The 17664-nt window shown below is 36.3% G+C and overlaps 2 protein-coding genes across 6 annotated transcripts; one reads left to right on the top strand and one right to left on the bottom strand.

Annotated features, from left to right (window-relative positions):
- Positions 1-334: 334 nt before the first annotated feature.
- LOC113783093 (ycf20-like protein) lies at positions 335-2739 on the top strand. Of its 5 annotated transcripts, none has more exons than XM_027329126.1 (4): positions 335-509; positions 799-856; positions 948-1132; positions 2236-2739. In XM_027329126.1, exons 2-4 carry the CDS (start codon positions 851-853, stop codon positions 2678-2680), a joined length of 636 nt encoding a protein of 211 aa, XP_027184927.1. In that variant the 5' UTR covers positions 335-509; positions 799-850; the 3' UTR covers positions 2681-2739. The 5 variants fall into 5 exon arrangements, with proteins under 5 accessions (XP_027184927.1, XP_027184925.1, XP_027184929.1 ...); XM_027329124.1 differs by having other exon boundaries at positions 723-856; XM_027329128.1 differs by having other exon boundaries at positions 708-856; positions 2251-2739.
- Positions 2740-4269: 1530 nt separating this feature from the next.
- LOC113782061 (AP2-like ethylene-responsive transcription factor BBM) lies at positions 4270-8159 on the bottom strand. The gene is made up of 8 exons (XM_027327974.1): positions 7913-8159; positions 7146-7731; positions 6808-6890; positions 6390-6478; positions 6111-6184; positions 5958-6008; positions 5385-5461; positions 4270-5151 (listed from the first exon to the last, which is right to left on the bottom strand). Exons 1-8 carry the CDS (start codon positions 8157-8159, stop codon positions 4280-4282), a joined length of 2079 nt encoding a protein of 692 aa, XP_027183775.1. The 3' UTR covers positions 4270-4279.
- Between the last annotated feature and the right edge of the window lie 9505 nt (positions 8160-17664).

The following is a 17664-nucleotide window of genomic DNA, read 5'->3' as shown; positions in this document are numbered from 1 at the left end:
TTGAATCGATGTCTGAAGAAATTCTAATATATGAATATTAAGTATAACACGACTTTGATTGAATATTCAACAACTAAAGTATTTACAAATGATAGTAACAACTAACAAGTACAGATATCCAATGTTCTTACCAAAAAATAAAAAGAACATTTAATCCAATTTTTGATGACATGGTGGTTGAAGTCTTGAAAGTACCGAACTTAGGACTTAACTGGAAGATTCTTAAAATGTCAAAGAGCAATTTGAATAAAGTTTAAATCTAAGAAACTACGGCAAGATCTTTCAAAAACTACAGGACTAGTACAGCAACTTTCCCACCTCCATTGGGTGCCACCTATTTCTCCTATGTTCCTCCAGCCCCTGAGCAGCAACCTCCATCACCCGCCATCCTTTACTCGGACACTCATCCAACAAAACCGGGAAACCCACCTCATAAACCGCCTCTCTCGGCCTCCTCAGCCACAATTCTCAGCTTGCTGCTTTCAGCTCTCCACCACCAACAGGCTAAGGTAATAAAAATGTCATCTTTATGAGGTAAAATTAATTGAATACATTTTTGTTCTGTTTTACCAATACAGTTATCTATACAATTAAACTGCTAAATGGGTGTGTTGATATGCATTTTTCCAGCGAACCCTTTTCGTTTTTTGGCAATTAAAAAGTTTTTTAGATTCAGTTCAAGACTGAATCTGTTGTAATATTTGTAGTGGGCTGTTTGATAGAGGCAGTAGTCAAAACTTCAGTTTTCGAAGAAGGCAAATGGAGTTCTTGGCTTATTGTTGAAATTTCCCTAATCAGATGCTTTTCTGGTGCAATGGGTGGTTAGCTTTTCATATGTGAAACCACTTAAATGAAGGCAAAGTTCCTCTCCTCTCTCCTTATTATTATTTTTTTTTTTTGGGGAAGTATTATAGAATTCACTTGGTCTTTTTAGATGTGTTCCGCAGTTTATGGCTGCTAGAATGGACATCATCATACCACGAAGTTTGTCCGTGATTGAAAATGCATGTTTTGAAAGATCATCTACAGATTTTAAGAATTGTAATGCTCTCTCGGAGTGGAATGACAAACAGAATTTAGTTGTGCATATTGCAGTGGTTGCTACAAAGTATGCAAGTTCTCAAATAAAGAGGTAGGATTTCAGCTTGCTTGTGTTTTAGTTATAACCACTCTTCCTGAAAATTTATGGAACTTGTAGATGTAAAATTTTGTTAGGATCTATGTGGTTGGTGGCAGTATTTGTTAAGGGATCTGTTTGTCTAAGGAAAAACTTGATGGAAAAACGTGTAAGATAGACTAAACTTGAGGGATGGAGATGTACATGTATACTCATAAGTAAAATTCCCTTTGTGGTCCACGTGAACCTCTGGTAAGCACTTGAATCCAGTTTGTACAAATTGTATATCCTACAACATAATCTTATATAAGCTTTTGATCTTAGGTTTTTTGTTGAATCTGAATCATTGATACCAAATGCAATATTTATTTTGGAATTTTCATAGTTTTTTCTATGACCTGCCATGTACCCTGTGATATTAACCTTATCCAATATATTCTGGAGTTAGGATACAATTTAAAGCTGTACTTCTCAATATTTTGTTTTAATGTTACTTCAGTTGCTGAATTCTATCCAGATTTTTTTTTTTTTTGGGCTACATGTTGTAAAAATGAACATGTAGAGTAGTCTTTTGTGCTTTGATGTGGAATTGACACACTTTTACCTAATAGTATCCTGATGACAGAAGCCATAGAAAATTGTATATGTTACTAGTTTAGCTATCATATACAACAAATTTGTACTGGAAAACTTGTTCAAGACATTCAAATGACACATTTGTGATGATTTAGCTTCAAAATTGGATAATGCATTAATGTGGCAAAGCTGTTGGTAGGGCAATCTGATTACTTATCAGTTATATTTTTATTGAAAAAGAGATTAAGTGTCTCTTAAACCGACGGAAATAACTTGACTATTCTCAAAAAGGCAAGTCGTATGTAAGTCTAGAGAAAATCTGCAATATAACCAGTAAAGGAGCTATTGCAGTTGGAATTTGCTTTACAATGTTGTTGACTGTGAGATGAAAAGATGACAGCAATTGATCAGTTTTCTTAGCTTTGGTAGTCTAATAAAGATGTAATTGTATTTTGTTCTTCTGTTTATCTCTATCTAAATGCCTCCAAATGCGTATTAATGCTATTTGAGATGTGAATTTTTTATGGTCTTGTTTGAAATAGTCCTCAACCAATTAGACGTGGTTGGAGAACGGCATTTGCTTTAGACACAGGTGGACTTCCAGATAACGATGACCAAGACAGCTTTAACAATTTTGGCGCTGGCCTTGGTGGAACTCGTTTGGGCCGCATAGTAAGTGCAGCAGGTAGGCAGCTTTTGGGGAAGCTTAATTCAGCTAGGAAGAATTTCCCGATGAAGATATTTCTCCTCCTCCTGGGATTCTACACAGCTAATGCCTTGGCTACAATTCTTGGGCAAACTGGTGACTGGGATGTACTGGTGGCTGGGGTGGTTGTTGCTGCAATAGAGGGTATAGGTATGCTAATGTATAGAAAGCCTTCCTCTATGTCCAGGGGAAGGCTGCAATCTCTTGTGGTGATGATAAACTATTGGAAAGCAGGTATTTGCTTGGGCCTCTTTGTGGATGCTTTCAAACTAGGTAGTTGACTTCTTGAACCTGCACATAATTTCTTAAACCCAATAATTTATAGTGTCCATTGAGCTTTTCTTTGCTGGTCCCCTTGGCCTGTCGTACTTCAATTCTGGTGCTTCCTTTTGAGAGGCGAGAATGTAAGCAATAAAACTTAGTGAAGTATATTCTTTTATTGGTTATTATGAAATAATCTAGATTTATCAAGTCAACTGATCCTTTTGTGTCATAAATGGCGTTATAACCCTAACAAACTTTCTTGCCTGTGCCTACACCCGACCGGTTTAAAACATGAAGCAATTGCAAACCTTCAATTATAATATTTGTAAATGCTCATTCATTCTCGGCAGATGGTCAACAGGGTTGTACATTTTAGAGTCGTGGAGTCTGTTTAGATGATTATAGATGAATGTATTTCAAAAATATATGGTGGAAATGATACCAATCTCCATATTGGAGATTTGTACGTTAAAAAAGGTGGAGCTGTTGAAGGTGGTTGACTGAGATGGGAATTGGTGATGGTGGTCTTGGACAGTTTATGGATGGTAATAAAGTGGTACAGAAGATGCGGTGGTGGTGGTGGTGGTGGGGAAGGTTAATAGCTTGGCGATGATTAATAGTAGAATGCTAGAGGAAAAGATGAAGGATGTGCATAGCTATATTAAGGTGGATGGGATGAGGAAGGAGACGGTGGAGACTAGTGGTAGTGGTAGTAGTAGCAGTAGTATGTCCTTGGAGAAAATTTTTCCTGGTAGAAAAGTTTTATAGTAGTAACCGGAGGTGTGGATGAAGTTTGTGCCAATGACATGGAGGAATATGGAAGGTGGAAGGGAACAAGAAGTTGGAAGAATTTGGGAATAGTAATCTATTGTTTAATTCACTTTAGGGGGTGATGGAGGCTTGTTATGTTTTGCGCATTTTGGTGAAGATGGTATTACAAGTTCCTGGCCTGGGCTTTTCAAGAAAAGTAGTAGCATAAATTGATAATCAGTCTGTTATAAGCTGTGGAGTACAAAGTCCACAAGAATCCTCCTCCAACAGTCTACCATGTCCTGGAGGCATATTACATCAGAAAAACCAAACTGGAGGCAATCTCCTGGAAACTATCCTCAAATGGAGTCTTGAGGTTGCTTTTACTTGAGAACATAAGAGGAGAAGCCTGATGTTTCGGATGTGCAGCCACCAAATATTACACCGAACACTGGCATTTTTGGGTTATAAAACAAGAGAAATAGAGAATACTCCCATTCTTTGTATTAATGTTATTCAAAAACTACAAAGCCTGGTATGCTACTTTCCGCGAGGATGCATTAGACCAAAGTTCCAAAATTCATAGCAGGTGACAAACGCTGAGAATTCACATGCTATTGACGAACTTTAGCCATATCCTAATAAATTTGCATGCATGCATCAAGCAAGCAAATCAAAGGGAAAAGAAAAAAGCTAGTTTAAGACCACCTATCTTGAATTTCAGTCAATATGGTTGATCAGGAAAACTGAAAGATAAGGAAAAGAAAAAGGAGAAAAAAAAATCAGTAATGTTATGTATACATCCATACTTTTTCCCTGAGCCACACCATCTTTTATGCCCCCCATCTTCTGATTCAGGACAAATTCTATGTGTCATTCCCCACTGTAAAAGTAGAAGATCCATGACAAACAGCCATATTGTTAGTCCTTGCTACTAGAGTTGGAACTCCAGTGGGCACCCAAGTGTTACAAGATGAGCCCTGATCATAAAGACCAGCCCTCAATGTCCCATTTGATGATGGTAGGGGATGATAATAGAAGTTCCTTGTTTGGTAGGGATCACTTGAGCCAAACATGTTTTCATAGCCAATTGCTTTTACCCCATTCTCTCCAAAGCCATTTCCCTGATTCTGACTACCTTCTTCAGCAATAACTGTAGTACTCATTGGCAGCAGATAGCTACTACTGCTTCCATATCCAACGCCTTGATAGGCAGCATTGTCATTCGAGCCATTGCTGTAGATGACAGAGTTACAGCTAGAACTGTGTTCCATGGATGAAGAATCCAAGCTCATGAGGTTGTGAAGTACAGAAGGTTGAAGGAAATTGTGTGTGTTCCCCAATTGAAGTTGATGCAAATCATGAAAGCTGTGGCTGACATCCGAATCATTTTCTTGCTTGCACCATAACCTTTGCTGTTGACCATAAGGGTAATGCATGGTTAATGGCTGGGCTTGCTGGAATGCAATTGTAGGCCAGGCATGCTGAGCTCCATAGCTACTCATTCCATCTGTTAAATGTGAACTTAAGTTATCATTATTTGTTCTATGAGCATCCAAAGCCATTTCAGCTTGTTCAGCATCCTTCAAACGCTTAGCAGCTCCACCTATTGGTAAAGTGCTGCTCTCAAGTATGCTCTTGACATCATATCGACTAATCTCAAAATTAGTAACTGCATTCAGTCCACGAAATTTAATTGCTGCAATGTCGTAGGCTTCTGCTGCTTCCTCTTGTGTGCCTAAAGAATTTATTAAGCCACAGAATTGAGAATAGAGGAATAAAAGAGTCACAATCACTAAAGATATGCCAACAACATAGTTTCATTGGAACGGTTAGTGGAACAGCCACTGAAAATTAAACCAAGTAAAAAAATTTTATGTGCATTCATTCAAGGTACATGACATGAGTAATTGATCTCTAGCCTAATGTCGCGGTATCGCAGAGAACAAAAAGTTGAAATTGATGACTTACTGAAAGTTCCCAAGTAGAGATCCTTGTTTCCAGCAACTCTTCCAATTCTTGCTTGCCATCTTCCATGCTGATGGTGTCTGTTAGCAAAGACAGCAACCATATAATTTAAGAAGAGTGGCAAGAAACGGAGTCATTGATCAGCATTTACTAACGCAGAAGAAGCCTAGATTCAATTGCCATTTTGATCAACATAAACATGATCCTATGAAACGACATATTTTCCAATCTTATAGTAAGTAAACAAAGGCATTAGTTCCTCACTGGTGATGTGCTTGTTGGTTACGATGGTAGTTCAAGACAATAATCAATCAAGCATGTCAAACAGTAACACCATATGCCATTATCTTATTGATAAGTCTAACAAAGCGTGACAATTGAACCTTGGTAGTACCCAAGAATTTGTTGAACATATAAAAGACATCAAATACTCCACTGAAAAGTTTCAAACCCCCTAATAATGAAATGAAATAATTGCCTCATGATAAGGCATAAAATAAAATGGTTCAAAACTTTCCTTCCACCGACATTCCGAAGTACCCCCATCAAAGCAAAAGACAGAAGAAAAAGAATTACCTTGTCACTCCTCGATAGATGGATGCACCACGGGAAAACCCACTACTCTTCCTGAGTTCAGTAAAGAATCCAGGCCATCAGCATTCGCATGTATTAATAATCATTTTTGTCTCAACGAATAACTCATTCTATTGCAGATTTGCAGGAGAGTACCTTCGTAAAGATGCAACATATTCCTGCCTCGTCATGTGTTTCATTTCTTCTATTTCTTTTTCGTAGTTGCTAATCTAAGAAGTTTGAAAAGATAAATTATTAGTTATTCGAGCTATTTATGCTTCAATTTCTGGAGTGAAGGAATACTTATATATTATTAATTTTTTTTAGTAGTTATCACTCTTTGAGATCGATCTCTAAAATTATTTAGTCGTCATGTAATTTTGTACCACTTTAGAATATTCAAAAAACAAAGTCGAAATGGTGCAAGACACTCACTGGAAAATTTGTAGTGGTAGTAGTACCCCAATACTTCAATGCTGCTAAATCATAAGCTCGAGCTGCCTTTTCTTCCTTGTCATAACCCCCTGATTTTTTTTCCCCAACAATAAAAATCAAGAGTGCCCACAATGAAACAAACATAAGAAACAATAGCTTTAATCCCATGCACAAAATTGCCCTTTAGGCACTTAAATTAAAATGGGAAAGGCAACATGCAATAGACGAAAAGCCATGGAAAAAGACACTTTCCACTCACCCAAATAAACTGCAAAACAATTGTATCCGCCACCCATCAAAACATATGCAAAATGGGAGACAAGGAAAAAAATAGTTAGAACTAAGAGACTCAAGTTTAACAAAAAGATGAAAAGCAATGAAATAGTAACTAATAATGGCAGACAATATATCACCATACCTTGCCTTCCCTTCCGAGTTTGTCCCTCTCTTCTACAACTATTATCCCAAAGATGTGCCTCGTATCTTCCAGTCCATCTATGCCTGCACTGACAAAAACCCCTAAAGCATTAAATCTCATCCGCCATTGTAGAATAAATATGGAAAAAAAAATTTTGTGTCCATAAAAATAAAGAAAAGGAAAGAAAAGAAAGAAAGAAAGAATGAATGAATGAGAAAAAGAAGGCAAGCTATTCTTTCATATAGCACGAATGTTAAGAATTTATCATTAAGAATTTCAAAGGGAAAAAATGTAAAGAATATTTTTGTGTAACTTGTTAGAGATATGCTATAAAGTACCTTGTTACACCACGGTAGATAGAAGTCCTTTGGCCAAAAGTATCGATAGACTTTCGAGGCACCGCTTCAATTGCACCGCTTTGGCTGTCAAGACTAGTTATCCCAATCCCACCGTTTTGCTGCTTATTAGTATTGGTATTATCAGAAGTGGAACTCTCCCCACCACCTCCTTCACCATCTGAGCAACTTGCTGCAGTCAAGAGGGGCAAAGCAGATGTTGATTGTGACCCCGTACTCATAGAAAGTGACAAGTTTTGAGCATTATTAGAGCACACCACAACCCCATCATTTCCATTGATGATCTTGTTCTCAGGCTGGGATGTACTGGGATTATTCCTCAACCAGTTCTTGATCATTGAGAGACCTATGGTACCATTACCATTGGAAGAAGAAGCCTCAACAGTTTGTGAAGGAAGGTGCAAGGAGTTTTGTCCACCAACTCCTAGGAAGTTTTCTAGTTTTGGTTCTTGGTTTTCAAGGTTGTGATTGTTGTTGTTGCAAGCCCTTCCCATCAACATAGACATCTCCGAACCGGCGGTTTTGTAGCTTGTGTTAGAGTTCATGTTCAGTTCCTTGAAACTCCAATCTGCAAAAAGAGTGAAAAGGGACACCCCCAAAAGAAAATAAAAATGAGTATTTTTGAATTGCATGAAGGTGAATGAATTTTTTTTCCTCCTAAAAAAAGGTCCTCAAACAAGTTTTTGTTCTATACAAGGAAATTCAAGAACTTAACCAAAACTAAGTTAAAACCAGTTTAGGATGCGTACCTTGTGATTGGTTATTTCGGTTGAAAGCTTCTAATATGCCAAAAGGGGCAGGGAGATTAAGAGAAGGGATGGTTGAGGCATGAGAACTAAGATCAAAGCAATCTCCCGAGACATCTGTACCCGAGAGTTCTTCTGAGCTAAAAGTATCAAGACGAGGGACAGTGTTTTGGGAGTGATCTTGATGAGGTTGTGAAGGGATTTCTTGAGGTGATAAAGAGAAGCCAAGCCAGTTGTTCATGGAAGCCATAAGAAGTTAAATTGTATGTAGAGATTACAATATTTTAACTTCACTCTGCTGGTTTGATAGAGAAGTTAAACAGAACTAGTAAAAAGAAGTGCATGCATGAGGAGGGACTGTGAAGTGAAAAAACCCAAACAAGTCCTTTGATGGAGAAGAAGAAGAAGAAGAAGCAGAATAGGAAAGGTCTAACTCTGGAAAAGAGGAAGAGAAATCAGTTCTTTCAAGGCAAAATCAAGATTTATATGAAACCTCTCTCCATCTCTTTGGTCATAAATGGGGTGCCCTCTACTCCAAAGGGCAGTCACGACTCTAATCCCAAAAAAATATATGATTTCAACGAGGAGCAAATTGAGGGTTGATGCGGGGCGGTTTTGTAACTTCATCGTGTGCCCAAAAAATAGGTTGTAGAGTTGGAAAATAGTATAGTACTATGTACTAGTAGAAGTAGTGTACTTGGATTTTGAGTATATTCTTCCTTCCCGTCTAAGTAGACGAATATCATTTCTCCTGCCCAGAGCACCGATTTTTTCCAGTATTCTATTAGTATCTTTTGCTTTGGAAACTCTAGCTTAGAGCTAACTAAAGTCCAGACCACACAGTTACTAAAAAAGAACAAAAAGTACACGGGGAGCGAATATAAAAACCGTGCGCTGTGGCCTGCTGTATGATTGTGGAGCAATAGTAATAAAAGTTCTTCGTTTCTATCCAAGAATAGGCAGCTAGCAATTTCAAAGTTGAACTTATCTTCATGCCCTGGACAGTTTGTGCTAGTATATTACTATTACTACTTACTGTAGAAATGGTAGGTTATTGGCCCTAAGACATGGTCATAACCCTAGCAGCATGCGGTTCCTTAACCTTAAAACAAGCTGAATTCTCCTTTCAAGTTTGAACTGCCAAAGATATTTGACACTAAAATAATTACAACTCCTACTTATTGTACCGTTGCTTAAAGTAGTATTTCTTACATTGCATATTTAGGTACTAGACCTTTTAACACCATTTTAACGTAATTTATCATCTTTTTTGTTAAGGAAATAGATTACATGTACAGTATTTCGAACCAACTTTTTAAAGAGAAATATTACACAGTTTAGAGAAGTATATGAGTCGTGATAAGTCAAGTCTCTTTGCTAAGAGAAAAAATATTACACAGTTATTTGCTCGTTTGATGATGAGGTAATAGTTGCTCCTATAAATTTACCAACAACATTCTCTCCTTTCTTGAAGTTCTCCAAACATTCATGATACGTGAAAGAAAGAGTCTCAATCTTGATGTATAGACATTGTAGATAAAGACACCTGAGAAAAGGAAGATATAAAATCTGATGAGTCTGACAAAAAGTGTGAAGAAAAGCTCTTAATTCAGTAAAAACCCCCCCAACAGTCCACACCCATTTATTCATGGGCTGGAATTTATTCCATTCATAATTTTTTTCCATTCATAATTGATCATATGCCCAGTTGGAAATAAGTCATATCAGTGTCAGATATCTGCTCTCCTCTGCCACAACCCTTAACCAACCCCAACCCCCTCTTTCCCCCCTTCCATTCATTATCATCCCTCCTGCTCATCTCACACTCCTTTACTAGTCTCTCCTGCTTAGATTTCGCTACCCCCCACAGACCCCTCAGGCTCAGGCGGCCTTCAAGAACCCATAACTTCTTCACATTCCATCCATCCATTCTCTTATATTCTACTATTATCTTACAATCCTAATCATCAAACTGCTCCCCCGCTACAAACGGGGGACTACCTGTACTGCAACTAGTACCAGTACTCCCTTTCTTTTCCTTTCTTGTTCTTTTTACTTGGCTTTTGCCTTGCTTCATGTTAGTGAATAATACTAATGAATATTTGGATGGTGATTTGATTAAGTATTGTTTCTCTCTCCCCGTGCGTGTGCGTCCAAAAGAGCTAGAGCTCTCATTGTCTACTGTACGATCTGTATGTAACGCAACAACAATAATTCGTCCATGCATGACTGACACTTGCTTTTCACTGTAGGCAAAGTTGATTGAGAGGGAGGATCCTCCTAGCTTCATATACAGGAGAGTATATGACTTTATGTATGTCATGAGCTTAATTGAAAAGACAAGAAATTAATTATGTGTTTAATGGAGAGATAGGTTTGCTGTTTGTGCCCCTGTACGAGGACACTAACCCTTGTCTTCCGGGTCTTAGGGGGGGTTTATTTCATTCTCAAGATTTTGGGACAGATTGGATGAAAATCTTTATATCCAAGCTACTATATATTCACTATGCAAAAGCTTTTCTCCTTTTTTTTTAATCTTTATTTGTTATAGCCAAAAACTCTTTTATAACACCAATGTCCACTCTCCCATCCATCTCCATATTTTTTTTCTCTACAAAAATATATATATATTTGTGAAAACTAGTCAAGTCCCTGACTAGTTTATGCCGACCAATAAACTAAAGTTTAGCGATAATAAATAAAGTCGTTTCTAAGATTGTAATGTCTTAAATTCAAGTATCGAAGTCAAATGTATAAAAACGAATTAGGCCATGACAAATAATGAGTTGAAAATATAAATAGTACAACCAATTTTGGAGAATGATCAAGTGCTCCAAACATATAGTTGATTATTATACGATGATCATGCCCTAACTACTACTATGAATTAGCAAAGGATCTATTCATGTTTGATTTTATCTCCGTCCTTAAATCTTAATGTCGTTGCCTATGGGAACTTAATTAATTAATGCATGAAGGGTTACAGCAAATTTTCAAAGTCAAAAGTAATCAAAAGTTTTGTCAGTGAATTCACCTGTTTTTTTGCCATCAAAAGCTCTAACTGGAACTAAAAACCATGCTTGAGATTTGACTGATGACCACGAGTGAAATCATGTTTACACTCTTTATGGGAGTACTAAGTAATACTTGTGGTCTTTTTATTCTAGATAAATAAATGAATAGTTATACCACATGACAACTATTCTAGCCTGTGAGGTTAAATTACAAAAGTCTTTCCAAATTTTGAAAACCAAAATTAGGACTTGTTGGTAAATCACCGAGCATCCATATATATCAAGAAAAAGAAATAAATAATGCACACATTACATGGTAATGGTGTTCAAGATTGCAAATGCAGGGAAGCAAAGACGGATATGGTGGCAAGTGTGAATAGTTTACGGAGTAATGTTGCAGAAAGGAGGAGAGAGAGAGAGAGAGAGAGAGAGGCATCTGTGTATTGTGTATATATTTGTATATGCTGAATGTATCTTGAAGGGTGCAAAAACTCACTGGAAAGTTTGACCGTCAAGAAGGGAATCAAAAGACGGTAAAACGTACACATGGCCAACCCTATTAGGTTTTTCTTCATATATTATTATTATTATTTATTATTAAAAGCCAGCCAGCCTGCCTGCCTCCCCGCTGTGAAAATAAATGCTCTCGGTAATCTCAGCATAATCATGCATGCCCCAACCCAACATTTGCCCTCTCCTCTTTTCTTGTTTTTTGTTTGTCATTGAGTGAGAAAGAGGAGGAGAGAATTCTTGACTTTTGACCCTATTACCACAATTATATATATATATGTATATATGAGTAAATTTTATACATACTGACGATGCATACACTATCACGATTAGATTTACGATACATATACAAAAATTGAGTTTCACATCTAAATTCGAATTATGTGTCATGCATCTCATGGTGAAAGTGTATACACTGTCAATGTATTAGAAGATTAATCATATATATATATAGATCCTACCTTTGTTTGTTAATAATTCATCCAAATATCAAAAAAGAAATTTCTCCTAGACCCTGTTCGTAGCTTACTATTTTTTTTTTTATTTAATCTGTATAGCGTTAGTTTTATAACCTTACAAGTCTTGCTAGGTAAAACCAATGACAAATAGTACTAAAAGTAAGATTACAATGTACTTAATCATATTTCTAATTTAGTGTACGTATGAAATCCTTAATATTGCTAGCTCTAGCATCATACCCTTTTGGTTTGGATCTATTCTTCAAGAGATATACTACTACGTACTATTGGAAATCAAATCAAAAGGAAGATTGATTATATTATATGGTTCATTCCTCACCTTTGATTATATTCAATAATATTAGTTCTGATTTGTCTTTATATAAATTGATTAGTATTGGGAGATACATACACACACAAATGACCCTAATGATTCACCTACCCTGCCACAGATATATATATATATATCAGCTGAGTTGGATCTTCACACAGTTCACATAGTCCATAATTGAACAAGTATCTAGGTTTTCTAATATTGACCAATGCCACGTGTAGATTGCTACAAACCAGTTTAGGATTTGTACCCATAAAAATATTTCGCCAAAAACGCCACGTGTTTTGCAAGAATTCTTTCCACAACCCTTGAATAATGTTGCTTAACCCCCCCCCCCCCCCTCTCCTCTTCCTTCTCTTCTGGCATGTGCATTTGGTATGATAAAGTGATCAGGAGGACCATAAGTGATAAAGTATGAATGAATGAAGCAGCCACTTGTGCTGTGTATTTGGAGAAAGAAGCTGCTGCTACAAATTATATATATATATATATGAGTAGCCCAGAAGGAAGAAAGTGTTGTACAGAGATGGGGTTCCATATGCCACCAACACAAGTAAAGAGAAACTTAGAAAAATGGGTTTCCATGAGCAATAGCTCCAACCAGAAAAATGCCAGAACACATTAATTTGTTAACTATTTTTTTTTGTTTTTACAATTAAATAACTTTGCTATATTGTGTGCTCTCAATTTTCTTTTACCCTTATAAGCACTTCACTTAGCTAGCTTTGATGTATTGTATTGCATTTTCTAAGGCTAATTGTGCTGCATGTCTTGACTTGGAGTGGTAGATGAGACAAGTTATGGATGCTTTCTATCATGAACTCAGGAGTATAGTATAGGGCTCAGTTTAATATTCTTTTTAAGTGTGTTAATTTTGTGGATATGGATGTATTAATGATGTGAATCATGTTATGAATTTTGTTAGTTAAATGAGGAATATTAATTGGGGCATAACATATTATCATTGATCATGCATGCATGGTCCTTTATTGCCCAGAAAGTGTTGATTAAAGCAAATATGTACAGATTCCATGCACCAAAGATCATGGAGAACCGTACCAATTACCACTAGCAAAAGGCCACTCAATGTCATGCAGGCTGGACAGCTAGTCAAGTCCTCACCGCTTGGATCAAGGTCGTTCCATGAGTTGAAATCTGTCGAATTCAAATCGATTGGTGTAATTTTTAGTAGAACTTTTAGTAGAAGATGGTATAATTTGAGTACAAATTTACATTTTATTAACACATGTAACTCTAATTTGGTGATTACATTAATCCCTCACCGATTCACTCATCACGCTGCCTTTAATTTGCAGGATGTAATTTGTTCCTATTTGCATATTCCTGTGAATCTGAAATCCAGCTGGATAAGCATGCATTATCAAGAAATGAATGAAGTATCTGAGGAACTGATCTTATATACAATGACAATATATTATATGCGTAAAAATCAAAATTCAAGTTGAAACGAAGTAAAATAATATATATACGGTTAGCATATACAAGATTAACCCTAACAAAAATGAGGAATGTAGTTAAAATTGAGGCTCAGGATAAGATTGAATGGGCGTGTGAAGCTGAAAGGTTAGAAGACAAGCAGGAAACTAAAAGCCTATACATGTACTGATCCACTGCATAAAAACCCTTTTTTTTTCTTGTAGTTAAAATGGAGGGAGGGGGGATACAAAGAAGTGATTTCGGTATGGTAAAAAAAAAAAAGTTAGAAAGACAATGGTCCGGGTAACAAGCAGGAGCAAATGACGGAATAATCCTAGGTAGGTTCATGCATTAGAGAGGCTTGTTCGACCTCTGGAACTATGAAGACACTTAACTTGGTGGGGTTAGTGCAGCGAATTTATCAAAGATCAAATTCCTTCTTTCTTGCAAAACATTTGCTAAAGCTTGAAGTTGATAATGAAAACGATAGTGGCCAACCCCGAAGACTAGGAAGATCAGAATTCCTTCGAGGTGGAGTTATGAACCACAGTTGCATTAGCTTTAACAAGAAACCAGTTTAAAGAAGAACAATTATGGAGTAGCAAACTTTATTTATAACGAACTCAGAGAACAAAATTTGACAGAAAAACAGTTTCAGATTTTCAGTACTTGGCTTTTTGCCACGCCTTCTCTCCAGAGAGAATGAAAACTGGAGGAAACAACAATCTCTGCACTTAATTACTCTAAACAAGGAGAAATATTTTGACCTCATTCCTGTCCCAGATAGAATTTAAAGGGTCTATAAAAGATTGAATACCTGGGATGATTAAGATTAAAGCCTTTAATTAGTTCATTATTTTGCCAAATCTTGAGCTTGATATTATTAATTATTCTTGAAAAGTATCACAGCAACGGGCATTCTTCCAACGACTAGATATGTTGCGAAGGGATATCTCCTCTGTACTTACTACTCAGTACTTAAACTAATTAAGAGGGCAAAGCTAAGAACAATTAGAAACACAGGCAAGCATAATTTAAAAGCGGATATGATATTCATTTTCTCAGAAAATCAAAGTAGTCAAAAACATACTCTATTCATGATCCGACATTAAAAAAAGATTGAAACTCATTGATTAAGCTGAATATTTCAGGGAAAAAATTGTTTGCAAGTAAACTTCCCCAAATATGTGGAAAACTTTGTTGAGGATTTCGGAGGTATAGCAAAAACATTTTTCAATAAAATAGATGAATGTACGCACTTAGTATCATGTATGTATATACACACATATATAGAAAAAAATTATGTGAGGCGTGATTCTACCTCATTCCATAACAATTAAATTTCTCAATCACTTATATCCATGATGACTTGGGCTGCCCTGTTCGACAAATTTGAAATTTGAAGTCCAAAAACTAAGTGCTGAAAGTATTAAGTTGATGAATTGGTATTATATGTATTTGATAACTAATTGAATTATATCACTGAGCTGAAATATCATACAAATATTATGCTTTCATTTTTTTTTAAAAAAAATGTCTTTTAATTTTCGGCATTGAGTTGAATTATCAAACCGGGCCTTGATCAACTCACACAATTAATTGTGCATGGGAACAAATAAATAACTTGATCACATTACTAGTATTATAATTGAACCCTTATACGTACATGTTGTTTGTGATTTCACGTTCATAGTTACTAGCAATTACTATATTCATAAGAGTACAAGGACCATCACTTAAGGTCATGTGTCGCACGGGAAGCGATGTGGGGAGACTGATCTCTGGTAGTAAGACCAGAATATGTACTTTGACAATAATTATTTACAGACACAGACACACGGAATTCAAAAGGAAAGAGACAGAGGGAGAGGAAGGCAACAATGGTGGGAACTGGGATTGCTTTGGAGAAATCGGCGGAGCACCCGTGCCTTCTTGGAAAAAAAATACCTTTTGTAAGTGAAAATATAAATATTAGTATTAGTACTACCCTTTAACTACTACTACTACTAGTATTTAATTAACTTGTATAACTATTATCATTTTTTTTTTGTTTTCTTGCCAATTCCCTTTTGCACGGTCTTACATGCAAAAATTGCCATAGCAAAGGGAATTCCAAGAAGAAAAGATTGTTAAAGTATAGAGGTACCATCAACTTTATTAATCAAAGAGAGAGCTGAGAGGTCAAAAACAAAAGTGAAGGGGTTACGCATGCCATCTACTAGTTGTATATCTCATGTGGAAACAAAATGTTGTAATGCGTATGAGTTTCTTGCACCGGCTAGTCCTATTGAATTTCATGATGTTAAAGTATAGAGGTACCAACTTTAAGTTTTTTTTTTTTTTTTGTGGGGGGGGGGGGGGGGGGGGGAAGTAGGGATAGGCACATATTCAATGAGTGTGGTAACTCATCATCATATATACAAAAAGAAATGTTAATAGCAATTCAAAAATTATTTTACAATCCTCTCACTACCCTTTTTCTTTCCTCTTCAATATCTGTCATTTAATAAGCGAAAAAAAAATGTTGAAGAGGAGTGTGAATAACAATAATAAAATTGATGTTGTTTAGAAACAATAATAACTCTTCTACAAAATAAAATTTTATTCTTAAAAAATTCATATCTAAATTGGGATTCCGAGTTTAAGACGTACCAAAATAATAATAATAATAATAATAATGAGGAAAGCTACTCATGACTCATGAGAAACATTAATGATTGGTTAAATCATGTATACATGGAAGAGAAATTACATGCATCAAGCAATATCACAAGTAGCTAGTAGTATACTTGAAGCTGTACATATATAGCTAGTATTCTACAAACAAATGGGTGTGTGGGAATGTAGGTGTGATTGCATATCTCAGCTCTGAGAGTCTAATAATGTCAGAGAGAATGGTGGTCGTCATGAGCAAAAAACTAGGGTTTGCATGAGATGAATGAAAAACCGGCCCCGAGCTTAGCTAGCAGAGAGTGGGATTTGAGCTCATTCGATATTTTTTTAACTATAAAGGAGAAATGCAAAAGAAATAAAAAGGAGCATAGCCCCATGCATGCGTATCTGTGATCAAAATGTATTCTCTCACAATATCGAATCATCTCATAAGCTAACAAAGGCCTTGGAATGCTCATTCTCTCTCTCTCTCTCTCTCTCTCTCTCTCTCTCTCTCTCTCTCTCTCTCTCTCTCTCTCTCTGGTTTGTGTTGTAATAATCCAACCCTAGAGGGTTGAGTGGATACTATGCTAACTTGGGATTCAAACCCTTTGACTTGGACTTTCAGACCTCCCAATCCCATTTTGTTTTTTGCTTTGGAGATGGGGGGGGGGGGGGGGTGGGGGAATAAATGAAGAAGTGAGAGAGATGTAGAGACAAATTAAACAACCAAAAAAAATGGAAAAGTTGTATTTTCTTAACTTTGTGAGTGAGTTTCATGCCTTTCTTACTTTTGTTTATTGAGCTCTAACTTACTTGGACTCAAAGGTCCTTCCTTAGAGGTTGCCATGAGCACAAGTCAGTTTTGCACACCAATGGCCTCTAATGCTTTTAGGCTAGACTGGTCTTAGTTATTCTGGGGTTTTTGGGGCCAAAATGGGATTGGGCGTCAGCAATATCATTTAGAGTTGAGAATGGTTGAGACTGTAATTAAGCTCATGTACTTTACACTGTATTGGTCACTAACCAATGCAATGTAAGAACTTGTTTGAATTGCAATTTTTAGGAGTTTTCGTAAAAAAATGTGTAGTGTAATGATTTAACGTATGTATAATAAAAAAAATGATTGAAAAATGTGTTTATAAAAAGCACAAAAATTTATTAATTTGTGGGAAATTCTTACTGTTTCGTTTCTTGAAAAGAACATCCATAAGATGCTAGCTAAGGCAGATTTATTAGCCATCTGCATTCTTTTCAAACTTTTTTGAATTGCAACCTGGACATTTTTATTTGTTTTTCTTTCGTTTTTTTCTGTTTTGTTGTTCTTTTTTTCTATTTTTCTCTTTTGGG

This window comes from Coffea eugenioides, chromosome 9, assembly GCF_003713205.1.
Source record: "Coffea eugenioides isolate CCC68of chromosome 9, Ceug_1.0, whole genome shotgun sequence".
Taxonomy (NCBI): Eukaryota; Viridiplantae; Streptophyta; class Magnoliopsida; order Gentianales; family Rubiaceae; genus Coffea; species Coffea eugenioides.
The sequence above is the reverse complement of the archived record's forward strand: the minus strand, read 5'-3'. Positions and strand labels throughout refer to the sequence as shown.